Here is a 22002-nt window from a genome sequence, read left to right as displayed (position 1 = left end):
AGCATTAGCTCATTATAGTTTGCAATGGCTCATTCAAAGACATTTTTTTATGTGTTTAATTTTAAAAAGTAAATAACTGAATTTAAATGTTTGACTTGGTACTGCATGGATAGAGTCTTTTATTTTGAAATATTTTAGTTCTGAAGTCTCGCGTTGTTTCGTGTTTCACGCTGCTCTTGTTGTCGTCATTGTCATCATCATCATCAGCGCCCCACCGGACTGAATGAGGAAGTGAAAGAGACGGTCGCTAGAGACAACGCTGAACGGAGAGAGTCGGTTGATACGGTAAGACCTCCAGGGCTGTTTTAAATTACATCAATTATATGTGCTTTTATATTTTTTGACAAATGGTCTCTCGGCATGTTATCAATCACATCCTATTAATACGTGTTCTTCCAACGACCTATTACAGAGGATGCGAGAGATCACACTAAATTATATGTATGTAGTACATCTATTCAGAATGTTATTGAGTGTTTATGACCTGGTTTAGTTTTAGTTTAACCCAGTATCAGAGGGTTTTGATGTCGGTCTCTGATCATAGACGCCGGTTCTGGTTGTACAGTAGCAACCACGTTACGAGTCACGTGACGTCATTTCAGGCGCTTTGACAGCTCAAACACTGTCATTTCTTAAAGATGAGAGGGCTGCTGTTAATGTGCTGTAAATGTGCAGTAGAATGAACATGTTATTTTTTTAACGATAGTTTGTTCACTTCTCTTTCAGGAAAACGGCTCCTTCTCTTTCAGTCTTTCATTCTTTCTTCATTTTTTGGGGGGGATATAAGACTACGGACGCGACTCTTCAAATCTTCATAATGGGCTCTTGTGTCTTTCTGATCACATACCAAGGTCCTTCTGCTCAGAGATGGATCTTGTGACCATTTGTCTTCAGGCATCCTGCCTAACATCTTTATGAGATTTACTAAGCAGCTGTATTACACTCATACACACACAAATATACACAAGCATGGCACCAGTCCCACCTGGCATCCGCTTCCTGGCCTCCTTCAATAGAGACCAGTGGTGAGTTTATCTCTTTTATCAATATCTGCATGTGTATTTGGGATTGATGATCAGCAAGCCCATTTTTCCCACAGAGATCTAATGTCTGTCATTATAATTTTACAGTTCCAGTCTTTGCATGTTTGTTTATTACACATGAAACCTAAGTTTCAACAGGTCTTTTCTTCCCTATTGTGACAAATGTACAAGTAAAACGGCTTCTCGAACAAGAATTTTTTTTGTTTTGTTTGTTTATCGGAAATTGATTAGATGGTTGTGGTTTGGTCGCTCTCATGTGAGTGACAGGTTGTCTCGCCCTCACATCATTAGAGAAGAGAAGAGATGCCGCTGTTATTTTAATTAAAGATTACAAGGGCACATGAGTTTTGGATAACATGAGTCCGTGGATAAATCATTTCTAATAAATAAGAATAGTCAAATTTGATTTCATATTGGCAAATTTGACTGATTTCTGTCAGTAAAAAGTTCAACATGTTCCACCAGTTTTTCCACAAAAATGTGAGAAGAATCTGCAATTTTCTCTGGGCCTGCTAAGCAGACATTAGCATTTGGTACATGCATTCTGTACCAAACTAAGACGTCAGTCTTTCTGTTGATCATGGTAGCTGAATTACTTGTATGTACATATATACACGCCTCTCTGTATTTGAGCACGTCTTATCTGTGTTCCATTGCATATCTGCGTCATCTACTCCATTTCAGGATTGATTGTGAAAAATCAGGTTTAGTGAGTTCTATAAAAGGGACACACAGGATAGATTAGGTGTGTTTACATTCCTGTCTACTGTTCTGTCGAAAAAAAAGTATAAGGACATTTCTAAAGCTCCCTGCATGACACATCACATATGAATATATTTTATATAAATAGTGATTTTTTTTTTCTCTTATTTTTCTCATGGTGGTTACCGTACGTTCTAAGGTAAAAATAAATAAATAGCTGATTTAGGTAGATTGGTGTATTAAAGGGATAGTTCGCCCTCAAGTTGTTCCAAACCTGTATGAGTTTCTTTCTTCTGCTGAACACAATAGAAGATATTTAGAAATATGTTGGTAGTCAAACAGTTGAATTACCAACATTCTTCAAAATATCTTCTATTGTGTTCAGAAGAAAGAAACTCATACAGGTTTGGATTGGAACAACATGAGGGTGAGCAAATTATGACAATATTTAAATTTTTGGGTGAACTATCCCTTTAACATAACATCATAAATAAATATATATATATATAGTAAATATAAAGATATGCCCTAAAAACATGAACATTGTCAGTATTTTTTAAAGTGAATTCTGGCATTCAGAGCTGCCATTTTTTTTTCCATAATTTAGCAGGATATTTTTTACATTGTGTATTTAAAGTTCTAATTATCATCAAACCATTTTGTTATACTGATATCACTTTCACATCCTAATCTGAGACTTCACAATGCCATCACACTACTCATTTTACTTCTGTGCTGTTATTTATAATATGTGGTTATTTGTTATTTCATATAATTCTATTTGAATAGTGACAAAAAGAGATTTTTTTTTGACGAATCGGTAGCACTCTATTTCGATAGTCCACTTTAGACGTTCTACTGACTATAAAAACGTTGCAACTACATTTCAAGTCTTCTAAATCCATGATGAACCTTGGCGTGAAGAAAATATCAATTAAACACAAATAAATAAGCCAAAAAGCTGCTGTAAGTGTCTAAACCTGATCCAAGCAAGACTGTAAAATAGTAATGGAGTTGATAAAAGACTTGGTTGCTTTGCCCTTCTTAGTTTGACATTAAGCAATAGTAAGACTGTCTCCCTTTAACTTCTGATTTGTTTGCTAGTTAAACAGTTGTTTGCGTAACTGAACAGTGGGTGGGAATGTCATTAGTTTTGGATGCAGTCTATCTCAAATGTCATGAAATGAAATTTCACTGTAAAATGTCCCTATTTCCTTTTCCTTATTGACCTTTGCTGTGTTTACACAGGTACAAGGCCTTCACGTTTGCTCTCACTTTCCTGCTCTACACAAGCTTCCATCTCTCCAGGAAGCCCATCAGCATTGTCAAGGTAGCACGACCCCTGTCACATTGAACAAACCCTTTAAAAGAACACGTGCCCAATCACTGACTCATCTACTACCATATATATATATATATATACAGTACCAGTCAAAAGTTTGGAAACATTACTATTTTTAATGTTTTTGAAAGAAGTCTCTTATGCTCATCAAGCCTGCAGTTAAAAAAAAAAAAATATATATATATATATATATTATTACAATTTAAAATAATGGTTCTCGTTTTTAATATACTTTAAAATGTAATTTATTTTTGTGATGCAAAGCTGAATTTTCATCAGCAAGTACTCCAGTCTTTGGTGTCTTATGATCCTTCAGAAATCATTCTAATATGATGATTTATGATCAATGTTGGAAACAGTTGTGCTGCTTAATATTTTTTTTATAACCTGAGATACTTTTTTCAGGATTATTTGATGAATAAAAAGATAAAAAGAACTATATTTATTTAGAATAGAAATCTTTTGTAACAATATACACTACCGTTCAAAAGTTTGGGAACAATAACTCTTTTTTTTTTAAAGAAATTAGTACTTTAATTCAACAAGGATGCGTTAAATTTATAAAAGGTGATGGTAACGATTTATATTGTTAGAAATGTTTTTATTTTGAATAAATGCTGTTTTTATGAATAAATGCTGTTAACGTTTTACTCATCAATGAATCCTGAAAAAAGTATTCCAAAAAAATATATTAAACAGCACAACTGTTTCCATCATTGATAATAACTGAGTATCAAATCAGCATATTAGAATGATTTCTGAAGGATCATAAGACACCTAAGACTGGAGTACTTGCTGATGAAAATTCAGCTTTGCATCACAAAAATAAATTACATTTTAAAATATATTAAAAAAGAGAACCATTATTTTAAATTGTAATAATATTTCATAATATTACTGTTTTTTTTTTGTTTTTTTTGTTTTTTTTTTTAACTGCAGGCTTGATGAGCATAAGAGACTTCTTTCAAAAACATTAAAAATAGTAATGTTTCCAAACTTTTGACTGGTACTATATATATATATACACATACACATACACACACACACACACACACACACACACACACATATATATATATATACATATACATACATTATAAATACGCTTTATAGCAGATCTTAACTGTTTGATTGCTTGTATTGTTGCGAAATGCAAATTATTATCGCCCAATCTAAACTGCAAAATGTGACAATAAGGCATGAAGCAGGGTTATTATCGTGAACTATAACTATTAAAATATTTATGTAATTTAAATAATTCTGAAATACAAAAATATCAATATTAGTTCAACTAATATTCAAGTTATATTCAAGTATTAGTATCAACTACTCAACAGCAAAAAGCTTAAATAAGTGTAAGATCAAGCAATAAAATTAATTACTGGAAATAAATAACTAAAATTATAAACCCTTTTAAAAATAAAATACAAACAAATGACATAAATAGTAATATAAAAAAATAAATTATAAAAAATAAAAAGACAAAAGCACATAACAAAATTACTAAAATTAACACGAAGGTTTAAATTATTAATATAAAAGCTAATTCAAAATATGAATAAAACTATAATAAATACTAAAATAACACTGGCAAGAAGATAAAATCATGATTTTCTGTTAAGCTGCTTTGAAACAATGTGTATTATAAAAAGCGCTATACAGATAAAAAAAAAATCTAACTTATTTTTTTGCATCTTTTCTTAATGTTATTTATTTATTAGTTTATTTTATATTATTATTATTATTATTTTAAATAAACTAGCCTATAGATAGAACAGAACTGAAATAAGAACCAGAATTCAGTTGTTGTTGTTTTTTCATTTCTGGATAAACCGTACAGACAACATTATATTGCTCAGAGGTGGCATTTTCAAAATTTGTACTAGCTATTATCGGCACTCCTTGTGCTTACTGGAATCCAGAAGTGTGTGGCACTCAGCCATCTAACCATGTTGAACTGTATGTGTGTGTATAGAGTGAGCTGCATAAGAACTGCTCTCACATCATGGAGGTCCCCACAGAGAGCGGCCGGCAGGCTAGACTTCACACAGAACTAGACTGCAGCTGGAAACCATTCGGTAACATTAGATTAGAATAGATTCAAGCAATATCTGTTTCTACAGTGAGGAAAATAAGTATTTGAACACCCTGCTATTTTGCAAGTTCTCCCACTTAGAAATCATGGAGGGGTCTGAAATTGTCATCGTAGGTGCATGTCCACTGTGAGAGACATAATCTAAAAAAAAAAATCCAGAAATCACAATGTATGATTTTTTAACTATTTATTTGTATGATACAGCTGCAAATAAGTATTTGAACACCTGAGAAAATCAATGTTAATATTTGGTACAGTAGCCTTTGTTTGCAATTACAGAGGTCAAACGTTTCCTGTAGTTTTTCACCAGGTTTGCACACACTGCAGGAGGGATTTTGGCCCACTCCTCCACACAGATCTTCTCTAGATCAGTCAGTTTTCTGGGCTGTCGCTGAGAAACACGGAGTTTGAGCTCCCTCCAAAGATTCTCTATTGGGTTTAGGTCTGGAGACTGGCTAGGCCACGCCAGAACCTTGATATGCTTCTTACAGAGCCACTCCTTGGTTATCCTGGCTGTGTGCTTCGGGTCATTGTCATGTTGGAAGACCCAGCCTCGACCCATTTTCAATGCTCTAACTGAGGGAAGGAGGTTGTTCCCCAAAATCTCGCAATACATGGCCCCGGTCATCCTCTCCTTAATACAGTGCAGTCGCCATGTCCCATGTGCAGAAAAACACCCCCAAAGCATGATGCTACCACCCCCATGCTTCACAGTAGGGATGGTGTTCTTGGGATGGTACTCATCATTCTTCTTCCTCCAAACACGTTTAGTGGAATTATGACCAAAAAGTTCTATTTTGGTCTCATCTGACCACATGACTTTCTCCCATGACTCCTCTGGATCATCCAAATGGTCATTGGCAAACTTAAGACGGGCCTTGACATGTGCTGGTTTAAGCAGGGGAACCTTCCGTGCCATGCATGATTTCAAACCATGACGTCTTAGTGTATTACCAACAGTAACCTTGGAAACGGTGGTCCCAGCTCTTTTCAGGTCATTGACCAGCTCCTCCCGTGTAGTTCTGGGCTGATTTCTCACCTTTCTTAGGATCATTGAGACCCCACGAGGTGAGATCTTGCATGGAGCCCCAGTCCGAGGGAGATTGACAGTCATGTTTAGCTTCTTCCATTTTCTAATGATTGCTCCAACAGTGGACCTTTTTTCACCAAGCTGCTTGGCAATTTCCCCGTAGCCCTTTCCAGCCTTGTGGAGGTGTACAATTTTGTCTCTAGTGTCTTTGGACAGCTCTTTGGTCTTGGCCATGTTAGTAGTTGGATTCTTACTGATTGTATGGGGTGGACAGGTGTCTTTATGCAGCTAACGACCTCAAACAGGTGCATCTAATTTAGGATAATAAATGGAGTGGAGGTGGACATTTTAAAGGCAGACTAACAGGTCTTTGAGGGTCAGAATTCTAGCTGATAGACAGGTGTTCAAATACTTATTTGCAGCTGTATCATACAAATAAATAGTTAAAAAAATCATACATTGTGATTTCTGGATTTTTTTTTTTAGATTATGTCTCTCACAGTGGACATGCACCTACGATGACAATTTCAGACCCCTCCATGATTTCTAAGTGGGAAAACTTGCAAAATAGCAGGGTGTTCAAATACTTAATTTCCTCACTGTATCACTTTCAGTCAGTGCATTAAATGTTTGGCATCTCTGTGTTTCAATCCCAATAGACAGAAACAACTATAAGCAGTTGCTCGGAGCAATGGATTATTCTTTCCTGTGTGCTTATGCCATAGGCATGTATCTCAGGTAAGAACATATACTAAAATACTCTAATATTTATGTATTTGCTTTAAAATGACTTAAAAGTGTGTTTTTTTTTTTTTTTTTTTTTAAACCCATAAGACTTTTGTTTATCTTCGGATGGCAAATGAAGGTGTTTTTAATGAAACCTTTTATCGACACAAACACGCAATGCAAGAGTGAATGCTTTGCGGAAAATAAAGCAAAGATGGCGAGTGAACGACAAGGAAGAACAAAAAATTAACATACACAAGAGTGTACTCTAATGACACTCAAAACTGTCCAAAATCAATGTTACTCACGTATGGAGCTGAAACAATGCAACCTCTGCATCTGTTTTCAGGTCTTCATGCTCAGATCTCTTCAGCGCCGAAAAGCTTTTCTAATATTAACATGGATCCTTAAGCTCTGGGCTGATCATATCCCTTCATTTTCCAGTGATATTCCTCTGAGCTTTTCTCTTTTGTAATGTCTCTCAGCCATCTCTCTTTCTACAGTCTTTCTTCAAATCACCCTCTTGCTCTCTCTCTCTCTCTCTCTCTCTCCTCCCCCATCATGAGTGGACACGCCCCCTACTGCTGATTGGCTACAAGTGTGTTGTGGCGCTCGGTCCGATCCACTTTCAACAGCGTTTCTTAAATCGCTTACAGCACTTTTAAAGAAGGATTATAATGAAATAGTAATAAACAGCAATATTTATCAATGTATATTTTTACAAAAATATTTTTACACATAAAAATCCATTATTAAATCAAAGTTTTGAATAGATTTACTGAAGCAGTTTGAACTGACTCACCAGAATGAATTTACAACTTGAACACCGTTTTTGCTTCTCAAGTTTAAATCTGAAGATGCTATTATTTAAAACACCCTAACGCTCTGAATTATTCTAATGTCATTGGTTTTTGGTCTTATCTTGAGAAGTTGAACTCATCTAACAACAGTGATATGTTTATTGTTGGCTGCCAACATTCTAATGTCTGCAGTGACATTTAATACAATGTTTTCAGTGGAATCATTGGAGAGCGTTTGCCCATTCGCCTGTACCTGACTGTGGGCATGTTGACCAGTGGTCTTTTCACCTGTCTGTTTGGACTGGGATACATCTACGACATCCACAGCCTTGGCTTCTATATATTTGTTCAGGTTGGTGTAATACATGAAGTCTCACATGCTCACCAAGACTGCATTTATTTGATCAAAAATACAGTAAAAACAGCATAATTGTGTAAAAAAACTATTATATATTTTGATATATTTTAAAATATCATTTATTCCTGTCATGCAAAGCTGAAATCATCATTACTCCAGTCTTCAGTGTCACATGATCCTTCAGAAATCATTCTAATATTCTGATTTGCTGCTTAAGAAACATTTCTGATTATTATCAATGTTGAACACAAATACTTAATATATTTGTAGAAACGTGATACATTTTTTTCAGGATTCTTTAATGAATAGAAAGTTTAAACAAACAGCATTTGTTTGAAATAGAAATTTTGTAACATAATAAATGTTTTTACTGTCACTTTTGATCAAATTATCTATAAATAAATTACCTTGCTGAATAAAAGTGTTCATTTCTTTGGAAAAACAAATCTGACCTCAGACTTTGAATGGTAGTGTATGTAAACGGCAATTATTATTTATGAACCATTTTGGTCAGGTTTCATTCAGCATTCTCTCCTCTTTTTTTTCTTTTCTTTCTTTTTTCTTTCTGTAGGTGGCCAATGGATTGGTTCAGACCACTGGTTGGCCAAGTGTCGTGACTTGCATTGGCAACTGGTTTGGCAAGGGCAGGTATGAGGCATTACATTTTCCACTAACATTATAAACTCGATAAATCTGTCTGAACACGAGGATGCAGTGTTTTCGTTTATCTCAGACGCTCAAGATGAGGGAATGCTTATCCTCTTTGCTGCTCTTTACACACTCCAAAATTGTAACAGATCTCTTATTACCACAAAATGAAATGTTATATAATGTGTTTTGTTTTGTTGTGGTATCAGGAGAGGCCTCATCATGGGTCTGTGGAACTCTCACACATCGGTGGGAAACATTCTGGGTTCGCTGATTGCCGGATATTATGTCTCCTCTAACTGGGGAATGTCCTTCATCGTCCCTGGAGTTATCATCGCTGTCATGGGGGTCGTCTGCTTCTTCTTTCTAATAGAGCGTAAGTGAATATGACCTCTGGCTTATTTATGTGTGTTTGGAAGCAAATTTGTCACAAAGCACTGTTGGAGATGGCTGATGGGTTTTTGATGCGAACGCTTCTGTATCTCCAGACCCTAATGATCTGAAGACCGCCAGTGCCCAGAGCTCGGCTCCAAGCAATCAGGTTAGTCATTTCCTGTCACATTGCTGTGAAGTTTGTGGTCAGTGCGATTTAAATTATTATTTATTTTTAAATAAATACTTTCATTCAACGGGGATGCATTAAATTGTCCAAAAATGAAAGTACAGACATCTCTAATGTTTCAGAAATTCAAATAAATGCTGTTCTTTTGAACTTTCTATTCATCAGAGAATCCTGAAAAGAATAATTTAAAAAAATCATGTTTTCCACAAAAATATTGAGCACAACTGTTTTCAACATTGATAATTGATAATTAATAAGTGTTTCTTGAGCTCCAAATAAGCATATTAGATTGATTTCTGAAGGATCATGTGACATTGAAGACTGGAGTAATGATGATGAAAATTCAGCTTTGCCATCATAAAGTTACATTTTAAAATATATTAAAATAGAATTTTTTTATATTTCAAAATATTCTTAGTTTTACTGTATTTTTGATCAAATAAAAGTAGCCTTATAAGAGACTTATTTCAAAAACATTTCATTTTACCCCAAACTTTTAAACAGTCGTTTACTTCAAGGATTTGTTTACACAAATCCAATGTGGGTTTCAAATCCGGTCTCTCAGGAATGACAAGTCCACACTGTAATTTTACAGACGTGGGGATCTGTTTTTGTTTTATCAACATCTGGGGCCTCATATATAAAACTTTATGTAGATTTCATCTCAAAATGACAGAATTTGCATCTTTCAGATGTATAATCCATGCATACACCAGAACCAGTGCACAATTCCCTTTAAAAAAAATAATTTAAAGGTGCAGTGTTTTTATTTATTTATTTTTTTAAAGTGGCATCTAGTGGTGAGGTTACGAATTGCTGTAGCAAGCATTTTGAAGCCACCGAATCACTAATACGAAAAACCGCATGCGAAAATTTCGGACTCAGTCAGTGTGCAAGGACCTTCACGGTGTCCGACAGGATAAGATGTGTCGTCTGAGACAGCAGAGAGTAGCCAGTTAAGCTATGAGGTTTCTTTACAAAGATAAATTAGGTTTACTTAATTATTCAGTAAAATGATATGTTATTGCGAATATTATTGTTACCTGTTCATCATTGTGTCAGTGTTTTATTCGCTAACTTTAGCTAGCTTCTTTGAACAAAGAACAACATGTGACGAAACGCGTTTGTCCATTTAGGGCTACTGTAGAAACATGTCGGCGCATTTCAATGTAAGGGGACCCGCGGTGTATGTAGATAGAAATGTAATAAAAATGTAACTGTTCATTAAGTAAGGTCTTTTTATACATCACTGAAAACATAGTTATGTATATGATATTGCATTTCTGTCAACAGATCCTCCTAAATATTACACACTGCACCTTTAAAAATCATTCACTATCCTTGTCTTGTTTTAGAATAAATCAATCAAAATTGTATAAAATAATGTTCAGAGAAGAGTTATACTCATTCTTTTCCGCTGGCCAAATAGTATTTTGAATTGTTTTAAACAAATCAAAATTATGCAATTTCGCCTATAAGGTAAACATGTATTTTAGGATGTTTATATATTTTTAATGGAAACAGATCTGCCTTATTTATGCAGTGTAAAATACATCAGGCCCCTGGTGAGACTCATTCCAGAAAATCAGTGGATGTGATTTGTGGCTTGTAAATATCAGATTCCATATTTTTGTTGCGGTTCAGCTGACAAACGATGAAACTTGATTTGAGTCAGATACACTCAAAAATCTGATTTTTGCTTCTGACCTGAACAAAAAAAAAAAGCCCAGCAGAGAGTCAAACAGACAATGCCTTGTAATCAACAATGTCATCTTCACATAAGTTAATGTATTTTCCCAGCAGTCTGAGGCAAGGTTGGTTAGATAACATGACTCATTCACGCTCGAAAGCAGTCGCTATGACAACGGCCCTGTGATGCGCACACCTGCCAGTCTCAGTAGAGCGTGAGGTGCTCTTCGAGCACGGAGAGTTCACATTTCTGAAACGCTTCATCAGATTGATTTAGATTCAAGAGGAGTGTGCCTAATCAGGAGTAACAGAGACATTAGGGATGGAGGAAGGGGGTGACAGCAAGAGGAAATGTAGATTGACGTCTCTTTTCCTCATTTTGACTGTGGAGGGGGAATTAATCATATTCAAGTGCAACTTCAAACACTTCGCAGCTTGCAGCCGCATAATTCTGGATTCTGTGTTATTGTCTACCCTAATGACTCTTGGTTTGTTTCTAAAGGATTCTTAAATATTCATAGCGATTAATTAATTACAATTTAGGAGGTAATACACTAGTATTTTGTCTTGCCCTCTAGAGTGTACAGAAACAATAGAAAACACTGCAAGAGGGAATTGGGTCAATAATACTAACAGCAGATGCAAATATATGCAAAAATTTAGCCTTTTTATATTTGTGTAAGGAAAGTAAATGTGTTTGTAACTTCATCTGTAATCATAAGTTCTTCACCACTTTTAATCAACTTTATGATTTCAATTTTCTTCAGCCTGTGACAAATACATTTAAAAGTAGAAATATTCATTTTCTTCTAAATATTAGGAGCTTGTCTATCAAAATGCCTAATAAAAATGTATGAATATCTTTAGACTTATTACTATATATTCGGAGTAACATTTATATTTTCAGACCTATAACTGCATATATTCAGATTTATATCTATATATTCATGATTTACCTTTACATATTCAAAGTTGTATCTGTATATTTCCATTTGAATTATTTTCATATATATTCACTTTTATATATTCTTCTATACTCTAACAGAACTTTATAGTCAAGCAAAAATCACACAAGTAACGAGTATCACACAATTCAAGTGCTGTTTTTGTCCCGAATAGCGAGAATTTTAATATTTTTAGACACAATATTGTCTATTTTTGCTCAATTTCGCCAACAAAAATATTACCTATAAAGCCAGCGCAGAACTGTTGTGCATCTCCGAACACACAGCGTTGTTTTGTTTCTGAAGGAATCCACGTCCATTGATAAATACAGAGAGCCGTTTACTTCATTCTATGAATGAATTAGCCGTTTGAATGAATCAAATGAATGAATAACTTGCTCATTAAGACTTTACCTCCACCTACTGGCAGTTTTAGTTTCTTATTTAGAGTATCATTTCATTAAAAAACTCCATTAAAGGGATAGTTCACCCCCAAATTAAAAATATTCTGTCATCACTTTCTATATATATAATCGCTTGAGAGAATGAATGAGAGAATTTTTTTTTTTTTTGTGGACGCCAAAATTACATGTCACTACCCGTGTCTTGTGTTATTATAGTAATACAAAATAATTCATATATTGAATATATTCAGAATACACCTTTGTATAGTGTTCCCTTTGTTGTCTTTAGGTGTTGTTCTCTTTGTAAATGTGACACTGAGCTCTTTTTTTTTTTTTTTTCAGAAGCTTCATAAAAGCTGGAATGGTGTTAATGGACACAAAGACCTTTACTTGCAGTGCAAGCCAGGAGCTAAAGCACAGGTTGGTCCACGTCATTGTCTCTGTGTATTTGTCTGTGACGCTCCTTTAGACGTATTACTTTTTTCACTGTCCGATCCTCCTGTTTGTCAGAGCTGGGACACAGAGCTTCTGCTGGGGCAGGAGAGCATTGGCGTGTGTGTTCCCGTGCAGCAGGTGGTGGTGGTGAAGAGCGAGGCCGAACCGTCACCCATCAGCTTCATGGGAGCTTTACGCATTCCTGTGAGTGTCGCCCATCCGTCTGTCCGTCATCAGTCAGCGTGTGTTACGGCGTCACTGACGTTTCTCCCGCTGTGTGTTTGCAGGGAGTGGTGGAGTTCTCTCTTTGTCTGCTGTTTGCCAAGTTGGTCAGTTATACGTTCCTCTTCTGGCTGCCCCTCTACATCACTAAAGCAGGTAACTCTCACTGATGACATCAGCGTTTATCAGTCATTTCATTCGTCTGTTCTGTTCTATTTATTTCTGTGGTTCTCTTGATGTAGAGGTTTCTGTGTTTTGTGTATATATTTGCACGTTTTGGGATGGTGGTTAATATACTGCTGCAGTGATGACGTATTTTTGTAGGCCAACCATCAAGTTAGCATCACCCTCGACAAAACCCAATAGGACTTTTCCATTGACTTTTGGATTATCGCAGAATATAAACTCTGTGACCAACAAAAAGTTTTGTTCAACATGATAATCTTCACAAATTAACACAACTTGTATACATTTTGATGCCTAAATACAATCGGCAGCTGTAAAAAAGCTAAACATAGGCTATAAACAAACTACATTAAAGTTTCTTTATTTAAAAACACATTTTCCCTGAAAGTTCGAGTTGGAATGGTCAGCAAGAGAGCGATTATATACGCAACGAGGCTGTGAAAGTGGACTACTCAATAGATGAGTTTAGCTGTTCGGTGTGATGATGTATAATGTTCCTGAAAACCTCTGTGGTTCCATTTAGCCTCTTGTTAATAACCGTAAAAGACCTTGTGTTAATTGCAGACCTTATTTCAGGCATTTTACCAAAAACCCATTCAAATAACCCATTGACTTCGTGATGATGGATTTGTAAGTGCTAAAATGCTAACTCGTTTCCATGTTTCGGCCTGCTAAAATACATCATCCCTGCAGCACTCTATATGGATCAGTGACTACAATGCACTTCCTGTTTTTCAGCTCACCTAGATGCCAAGAGAGCCGGAGACCTTTCAACTCTATTTGATGTGGGTGGCATTGTTGGTATGTAGAGTTTTTTTTTTTTATTTTTTTTTTTTATGTTTTAGTAATTTGAGTGGGCAGTAGTAGTTGATATACACACATCTGTGAGCATTTATCTGTTGCTTTCTTATTAAAAAAACAAATTGGGATGTGTTTAATAACACCCATATCAGACCAAACAAGGTCTTCCTCATCTTGACTTGTTTGGGACACGTCCCGCTTTGTATTTATTTCTTCATCACTCAAATATTTTAATGACGGCAAACAGTTCTGCCCACTGCTAACCGTGCAAATAAAGCAGCGCGGAGGAATGCAAAAACACGTTCTGTATCTAAGTGTTTATGTGTTTGTGTGTGTGTGTAGGAGGGATCTTGGCTGGAGTGATCTCTGATAAGATGGGAAAGAGGGCCACCACTTGTGCTGTGATGCTTCTGCTGGCAGCGCCCACAGTATGTCATTCTGTTGATCAAATACAGCGGAGCTTGTGCATTTAAAGGCCCTTTGTTGCATCACATTTCTCTCACCATTGACAGTGGTTAATGTCTCTGTTTTTTTTATATATATATATATATAGCTCTACGGCTTCTCTATGATCAGTCAGTTTGGCTTGGGTCCCACTATTGGTAAGACATCAAATCCTTCAAAGTTACATAAGAGCGGTTTTTAACCCTTCTTGCTTTGATTCAAATGAGAGAATGAATGAGATTAACAGATGATAGCTGATACCAGCTTTGCTATGTGTTATTATATTATTTGAAGTAGTAAATATTAAACATTTCGATAACTTTGTATATACACACTGACACTACCATTCAAACGTTTTTTTAATGTTTTTGAAAGAAGTCTCTAATGCTCACAGAGGCTAATTTTATGATATATTATTATGATGGATTGACAAATCCAACATGCAGATCTACTATTTAAGATTCTTGTTCTGATACTAATTTTTAAACATTATCTTCTCCTAAGAGCTTTAAAGCTACAACCACCGAACTCAGGTCAGACCTTCAGACTGTTCTTACTCGAGATGCTAACCGATCCAACTTTGAGAATTCCCGTACTGGACTTCCGAACATTCCCAAATTCTCATAGAGTTTCATACAATAACTCTCATTGAGTATTTAAGCTGTCTAAAAGCTTAACAACTATCCTGGGACAATATGCTCAAACAAGCTAGCCATGAGTTTAAAAATGATAGGTTTAGGCTAGCAATGCTTTAAAACATGCTAGCAAAACGTTAACACATGTTAGGATCATGTTAGCAACATGCTAAATCATGCCAGTAACGAAAAAAAAAAAAAAATGCTAACAGTGAACTAAACCAAGTTAAAGACATGTTAAGGCATGATAACAAGATAAAAACTTGCTAGCAACATGATAAAACATGCTAGGAAGCTTATGATCAAACTTTCAGACAAGGCTTTGTCCCGATAAACTTTACTTTCTAGTTACAATTTAAAGTAGCTGTTTTCTATTTGAATATATGTCAAAATGTAATTTATTCCTGTGATGCAAAGCAGAATTTTCATCATCATTACTCCAGTCTTCAGTGTCACATGATCCTTCAAAAATCATTCTAATATGCTGATCTGCTGCTCAGGAAACATTTCTGACTATTATGAATGTTGAAAACAGCCATGTTGCTTAATAGTTTTGTGGGAAGCGTAATATTTTTAAAACAAATTCTGGATTCTTTGATGAATATAAAGTTCAGAAAGAGCGCCATTTATTTGAAATAGAAACCTTTTATAACATAATAAATATCTTTACTGTCACTTGATCAGTTTTAATGCATCCTTGCTGAATAAGTGTTGAATAATGCCCTCAAACTTTAAATTTTGAATAGTAGTGTATGTAAATAAAATACAAAATAGTTTTGTATATGACATTATGTAGTATGTATTAAGCCTTATGCCAACCCTCTTGCCATCATTTCCTTATATATCTTTTCAAAATGGAAAAAAGCCATTTGTTCTGTAGAGTGACCCCTTTTTCTGGTGTGTCATTGCATGGTGTAGTGCTCTGATGTTTGTATGTTATTTGAATTGGCAGGTATGCTGCTGGTGTGTGGTGGTTTAGTCAACGGGCCGTACTCTCTCATCACAACAGCTGTCTCTGCTGACTTGGTGAGTGTGTGTGTGTGTGTGTGTGTGTGTGTGTGTGTGTAGTTAGGAAATGCACTTGCATAATCTTGTGCTTATTCATGTGCCACATGCTGTTTCTCTCTGATGGATTATTTGATTTAATTCTATAGGGCACACACAAGAGTCTGAAGGGCAATGCCAGGGCTCTCTCTACAGTTACAGCTATTATAGACGGCACTGGATCTGTCGGTAAGACCCTAATAACTATCATATCTCCAGCCACTCGGTTCATACTCATGTTTTATTGTGAAGCGGTCTCATGTAGAGCAGAGAGAGGTCACTCTTGTGCCTTTCGTCTTCTGCAGGTGCTGCAGTGGGTCCTTTGCTGGCAGGGCTGTTGTCGGCACATGGCTGGGATCAGGTCTTTTACATGCTCATGACCGCAGACTTTTTTGCACTTTTGGTGAGTCTAAATAAAAGCTTACTTAATTTGCCAAATTTTTTTGCCAAAAGCAAAATTTTGATGAACCTACTGTTTATAGAGTCCATGTCTATCAAGCTCTTAAAGGAATTGAAAAACAGCTTAAAAGTAGTTTGTATGCCACATGTACATTTCAAGGAGCCACACAATGTGAGGAACAGGCCAGTTGTTTTCTCACTTCTTTGTCCAAGACAATAATCAAAGGCCCTCTTATCTAAGCTGATATGTCCATCTGGTGCTTCTGTTGTCATTAAAATAAGTAAACAAACTGAAAAATATAATGTCAGTGTAATTTTGTGCATCTTTATTTTTAGCTGTTTAATTAAGATTAAACTTTATTGGGCTCCTAGTTATTTGATTGGCAGATGTGGTCACTATAAATTGTTGTATGGCAGCATGAACAGAACAGAATTATAAACTTGATTTATTCCTGTAAAGTTTTGCAGTGTACACTTGGCAGTTCATTTCACTCATTCAATACTTGACACACAGTCCGATAACACAGTGTACATTTAACCCTCCGGTGCTGCTCACGTGGCAGGCAAAAATGACAAAAAAAAAAAAAATTCAATGAAATGAATGTACCATAATTTAGGTTTAAATGTTTTTTTATTTTATATTTTGTATTTTTAAGGAATTTTATTCTACTAACTTATATTTATGCAGTTGTTATAATCCATTTATAGACCTGAAAATTGAATTTCCAACTCTTTGAAGTCTGTTCTTCAAAGCATTCAAGATTTATGACAGTTTAAGCCCAGTCTCTTTTTAATGACGGCACTTGGCATATTATTGCTGAAGTGAAAAAAGTTTTAAAATGTGAACTTAAAAAAAGTTCTAGAATTTTACGTTTATGAAAAATGCACAAAAATACTATTTTAAATTTGTATATGAAAATATATTTTACAAAATGGAGAAAATCAAAGACCTAAATCTTTACTAGTCTAAACTAAACTAAAGTTGTGTTCCAAATTTGAGGTTAATATCTGAAAAAATTAGCTTTCCGTAAGATTTTGTATGGGCTCTGTCCCAAACGGTTTCACTAGATAAAATTAGTTTCCCATTCATCTCCAATGTGGTCATTTTTGACTGTGAAGAGCACAAGTGTGACTAGTTTTTTCAGGACCATTTAACCTTTTTGAATCATGTCCATGACTTTTTTTTTTACATAGCAAGTGCCAAAACCTTTATCAAGTTTCATATCATTCTGATGAAATAAAAACATTTACAGGTTAAAGACAAGTGATACATTAATTGAAGAATTCACATAGTTATGACATCCAAAAAATAAATAAATAATAAATTGTAGGATTGTCACGGTACCAAAATACCAGTCAAATTATACTGTTCTTGGTACCAATTTTGGTACCATAGCAAAAACTTTTGTAACAAATTTTTTTTATTAAACTATTTGAATATTAAAGGTGCATTGCGCAAGTCTCTGAGTTTTTGCAGAACTATGCCCCCTTCTGGCGACACGCGAAACTGCAACCAGAGTTGTGCACGCGGTTACATGGAGTTTGCGTTGGGGTTTGGGATGAACTAGAAGCCGGTCTCTTTGAATCCATCTTCTACTTTTGCAAAAGTCGCTCGAGTTGTCTTCGCTGATGCGGATAATGGCGGCGAATACACAAACCTGCCAGACATAGCCAGGTGAGCGTGAACGCGCATGACGTCACGCCCAGTCGATTCCGACCCGAATCCCTCTTATTTATTTTACTGTACAGGATTATAGAGGCAATCGCAGTGATCATAGAAGGGATCATTCAGCCCATCAGGCAATTGTTTAAGCATGTATGGGTTAGAAAAACGGGTATTTTTAACATGAAAAGTTGCCTAATGCACCTTTAAATATATTAAATAAAATTAGTTTTTAATGCTAAGAATGATCCTAATTAAATAATACATTAAAATATTAGTATGTAGCCTTCAAATATTGTTTAGTTAAATAAACATTACATTTAAAAAAATCTAATAAAGCTAGTAATAACATGAAAATCAGCTAAATTAACTAAATGATTTGTGAGCATGCAGAGCTCACGCCGAACAAACTCTGGCGTATTGAGAAGATTCGGTCTCGCTTAAACGCCTCTGATTGGCATTCATTAGCACAACAAACATGTCTGTAATTGGCTACAGTGCTCAACGCTGCAAAAACACATAGCAAATAGAAACCTTTGATGCTCTTCACAGAGTGCTTACACAAATACAGACAGGAGCGTTTGAATGAAAGCTGCGCCTATTAGCGGGTACCTGATTGGCCCAGTACTTCTTATCTAACTATACTATCGGTACTGTAGAAAGACTGGTATCATTATGCTTTTAATATTTTCATATCAGCTTGGTACCGAAGCATCTGCACTTTTGACAACCCTAATTGTGTTTGTATGTTCTTCAGCTTTTGCTGAGACTCGTGATGAAGGAGCTTCGCTCTCATAGGAGCCGGCCAGGAGCCGCTGTCGAGTGAGTGCTGTTTTGAGCTTGTACTTTTATTACAGTTGCAAATCAATGACCAAAACAGTCAATGGACTTCCTATCTTTGATTATAACAGTCTTTCTTTTTTTTTTCCCCCTTTGTGTGTTTTAGAATGAAGGAACATTGAGTACTTTGCACTTATCTGAGCGAGAGAAACAGTGAAGGGCAGCACTGGATACAAATGTTCATCTCTCACCAGTTGTTATCTGACCACTTCCTACCCTGGACCAAAACTTGACTGAAACCCCAGTCCATGGACTATACAAAGAGACATTTTATACCCTTTTTTAGATATAAAAAATCATTGATTTAGGGTGACAGCAAAGCAACTTTGAGGAAATATTTTCTTACAGATTATTTTTCCCTCGAGATCATCATGGACATGCAGTCTGGACCTTGCAGCTCTAATTGCTTTTGTGCCCAAACAAATGACCATGACTCATTGTGAGATCAAGCCTAAATATCCCTCCAGTTAAATAATGCACAATTTCACAACCAAAAGTAGCCTCCCTTTGTTGCTAACAAGGGGATTTTTTTAAATAAATGCAGTAAAATTTCTACTCCTAGACCCCGCCAGGCACACAGTGCCTTCATTAAACACGCAGAACAAATGTCCCTGTAAACAGTTCATAAATCCATTCTTGCATGAAGTGAACACAGCAATTTATGTAAGAATGGTTTAAGAAATATTTACACCGAAATTTGTTCTGCTCGTGTTTAATAAGCTAGCCCGATAGAGCGTATAGCTGATTATCAGTTTATGTATGTATGTATGTATGTATATATATGTATGCTAAATCTATAATATATTATTATTCTCATCTGCCTTTCTATGAACCAAAGCCAATCTTGTCAGTCATTGAGAATTTTTTTTTATATATATATATATTTGAACTGTCTACGAATCCCCTGATAAGACATGGTGGTGGGTAAAAAATATGGAAAAATGCCTTTTGTGTTCCCTAGCAAAAGTTTTGCATTCCCCGAGAAGCTGCGTTTGCTTGCAAAATGTTGCCGTCCTTCAAGAAACGTTGCGTTACCTCGCAAAGACCTCGAAAGTTTTGCTAACGAACGCAAAGTTTCTCGGGGAATGCAAAACATATTAACATATAATTCTTTCTTCCCATCTCAAAAAAAATGTCCATCGCCATGTCCCTTTAGAGGTTCTGTATCTTTTTGTTTCGTTTTCTGTGTCTTACTGTGGTGACGTCAAAGGTTCTTATCCTGTGTTTGTATATAGGAGATCCACTAGGTGATTCAGCCATATGACAAATTATTATTATTTTTCTTTTTTATATATTTATTATTTTTTGTGGGTATTAGAGCAGGGGTGTCCAATCCTGCGTCTGTCCTGCAGAGTTTAGCTCTAACTTGCCTCAAAGCACCTGACTGGAAGTTTCTAGTAACCCAAGGAGGAACTTGATTGGTTCAGGTGTGTTTAATTGGGGTTGGAGCTGAACTCTGCAGGACAGCGGCCCTCCAGGACCGAGCTTGGACACCCCTGTATTAGAGACTTTAACTGCTGACCTGTGACTTAATGAATAATCACTATGTTTTGAGTTATTATGAAAGAAGATTAGGAATTAGGTTTTATCTGACCACTGGTTACTATACATTCATATGCAAACAAAAGTCAAGCTGTTCTATATGAATAATACAATATATATCGACGTTTTCATTTGTTTTCTCTGTAGGATAAAAAAGTGTTCGATTTTTAAAAGTGCTTCTGTTGCCAGGTTCAGAATGTTCACATCAAGATCAGTCTGTATGATATAAATCAGTGTGAGCGAACCAAAAGAGTCTCCTTGACTGTAATTGTATGTGCGCATTTAGGACCCGCACCTGCCTCTGCAGCTATAAATATTTAAAGTGTCTATTTGAATGTTCGGGTTACTGTGGGATTGTGTCGTTCTGCAGAGCTAGAGGCACATGTAGATGTTTGCTGTAAAGCTGGACCTCTTACGTAATCCTGCGTTTAGCACGTGTGCATTTGCCCTTATAGGACAACATACTCTAGGTGATTGAATGTATCTGTATAATTTATGGGTAGTACCTTGATGTAATGAGATCAAATACTTTGTGCCTTTTTTCTATTTGCTTTTTTTGTATAGGGATGTGTCTTTTGGAGTGTTCATTTTTAAGTTATTGTCAGCTACTTTACAGAATCCTGTGGAGCAAATAGAGATTTGGGAGTTATGTGTTATGTTGCTGTGTGTACACATTTTGAATAAAGCAGACACAAGGCATGAAGTCTTTCTTTTTTTGTGACGGTGCAAAAAAATACACTCATACTTTATAGATAAAAATGATTGGGACACACCTCTTAATTCTTGAATTCAGGTGTTTCAATCAGACCCATTGCCACAGGTGTATAAAACTATGCACCGTCTGCGGCTGTGTCTGAAATTGGGCACTTTGAGGGAACAGCTATTTGTAGTGGTGTCCGAGTGCACTCATTCAATCCCACAATGCACTGCAATAACGAGTGTCCAACCGGTGTACGCTCAACGATTAGGGAATACCCATAATGCACTGTGAGAGTCGTGCCGAATGAATTCCCTCGTCTGACCAGAAGATTGCGTCCGCAGCGTAATCATCCATTCATTTTACAAACCACTGGTCCAATGTGGGTACAGCGTAATATCACATGGGTAGGCTATAAATTCCTTTTTGATTGATTATTAAGTTGTTTCATTAAGATTTATATATGCTAGTTTCCATGACTGAGTTCAAGATAAATCTTTTCATCACCACTGGAGCTGCCAGTTTGCTAAATCTCAAATTATTATTTAAACCGCAAGCAAAAACTATGCAAAAGCGGCAGCCCTTCCGGCGCACTCAGTGTCCGAATTCACTCACTCGATTTCATTCACTCCTTCAAGTGGACTGTGTTAGCGGAGTAATGTAGGGAATAGTGAATGAAGGTATAGGGGGCGAAGTGGAAGCATTTAGGAACAGCAGCAACTCTGCCATGAAACAGAAGACCACGTAAAGT

At 35.9% G+C, this 22002-nt stretch overlaps 1 protein-coding gene across 1 annotated transcript; it reads left to right on the top strand.

The window, feature by feature from the left end:
- The first annotated feature begins 175 nt into the window (after positions 1–175).
- slc37a1 (solute carrier family 37 member 1) lies at positions 176–21253 on the top strand. Its single transcript, XM_084422038.1, has 20 exons — positions 176–285; positions 727–1025; positions 2994–3075; positions 5063–5165; positions 6872–6950; positions 7955–8090; positions 8668–8744; positions 8954–9120; positions 9233–9285; positions 12686–12763; positions 12854–12982; positions 13066–13156; positions 13925–13987; positions 14330–14415; positions 14541–14589; positions 16019–16092; positions 16221–16299; positions 16416–16513; positions 18930–18994; positions 19119–21253. Exons 2-20 carry the CDS (start codon positions 970–972, stop codon positions 19132–19134), a joined length of 1581 nt encoding a protein of 526 aa, XP_084278164.1. The 5' UTR covers positions 176–285; positions 727–969; the 3' UTR covers positions 19135–21253.
- Positions 21254–22002: the final 749 nt, after the last annotated feature.

The sequence above is a fragment of the Rutilus rutilus genome, assembly GCF_951802725.1.
Source record: "Rutilus rutilus genome assembly, chromosome: 10".
Lineage (NCBI taxonomy): Eukaryota > Metazoa > Chordata > Actinopteri > Cypriniformes > Leuciscidae > Rutilus > Rutilus rutilus.
The sequence above is the reverse complement of the archived record's forward strand: the minus strand, read 5'-3'. Positions and strand labels throughout refer to the sequence as shown.

Coding starts and splice junctions, on each gene's coding strand:
- slc37a1 (XM_084422038.1), top strand. CDS start 970: ATGGCACCAGTCCCACCTGGCATCCGCTTCCTGGCCTCCTTCAATAGA. Junction 8,745..8,953: donor AACTGGTTTGGCAAGGGCAG/GTATGAGGCATT, acceptor TTGTGGTATCAG/GAGAGGCCTCATCATGGGTC. Junction 14,416..14,540: donor TTCTGCTGGCAGCGCCCACA/GTATGTCATTCT, acceptor ATATATATATAG/CTCTACGGCTTCTCTATGAT.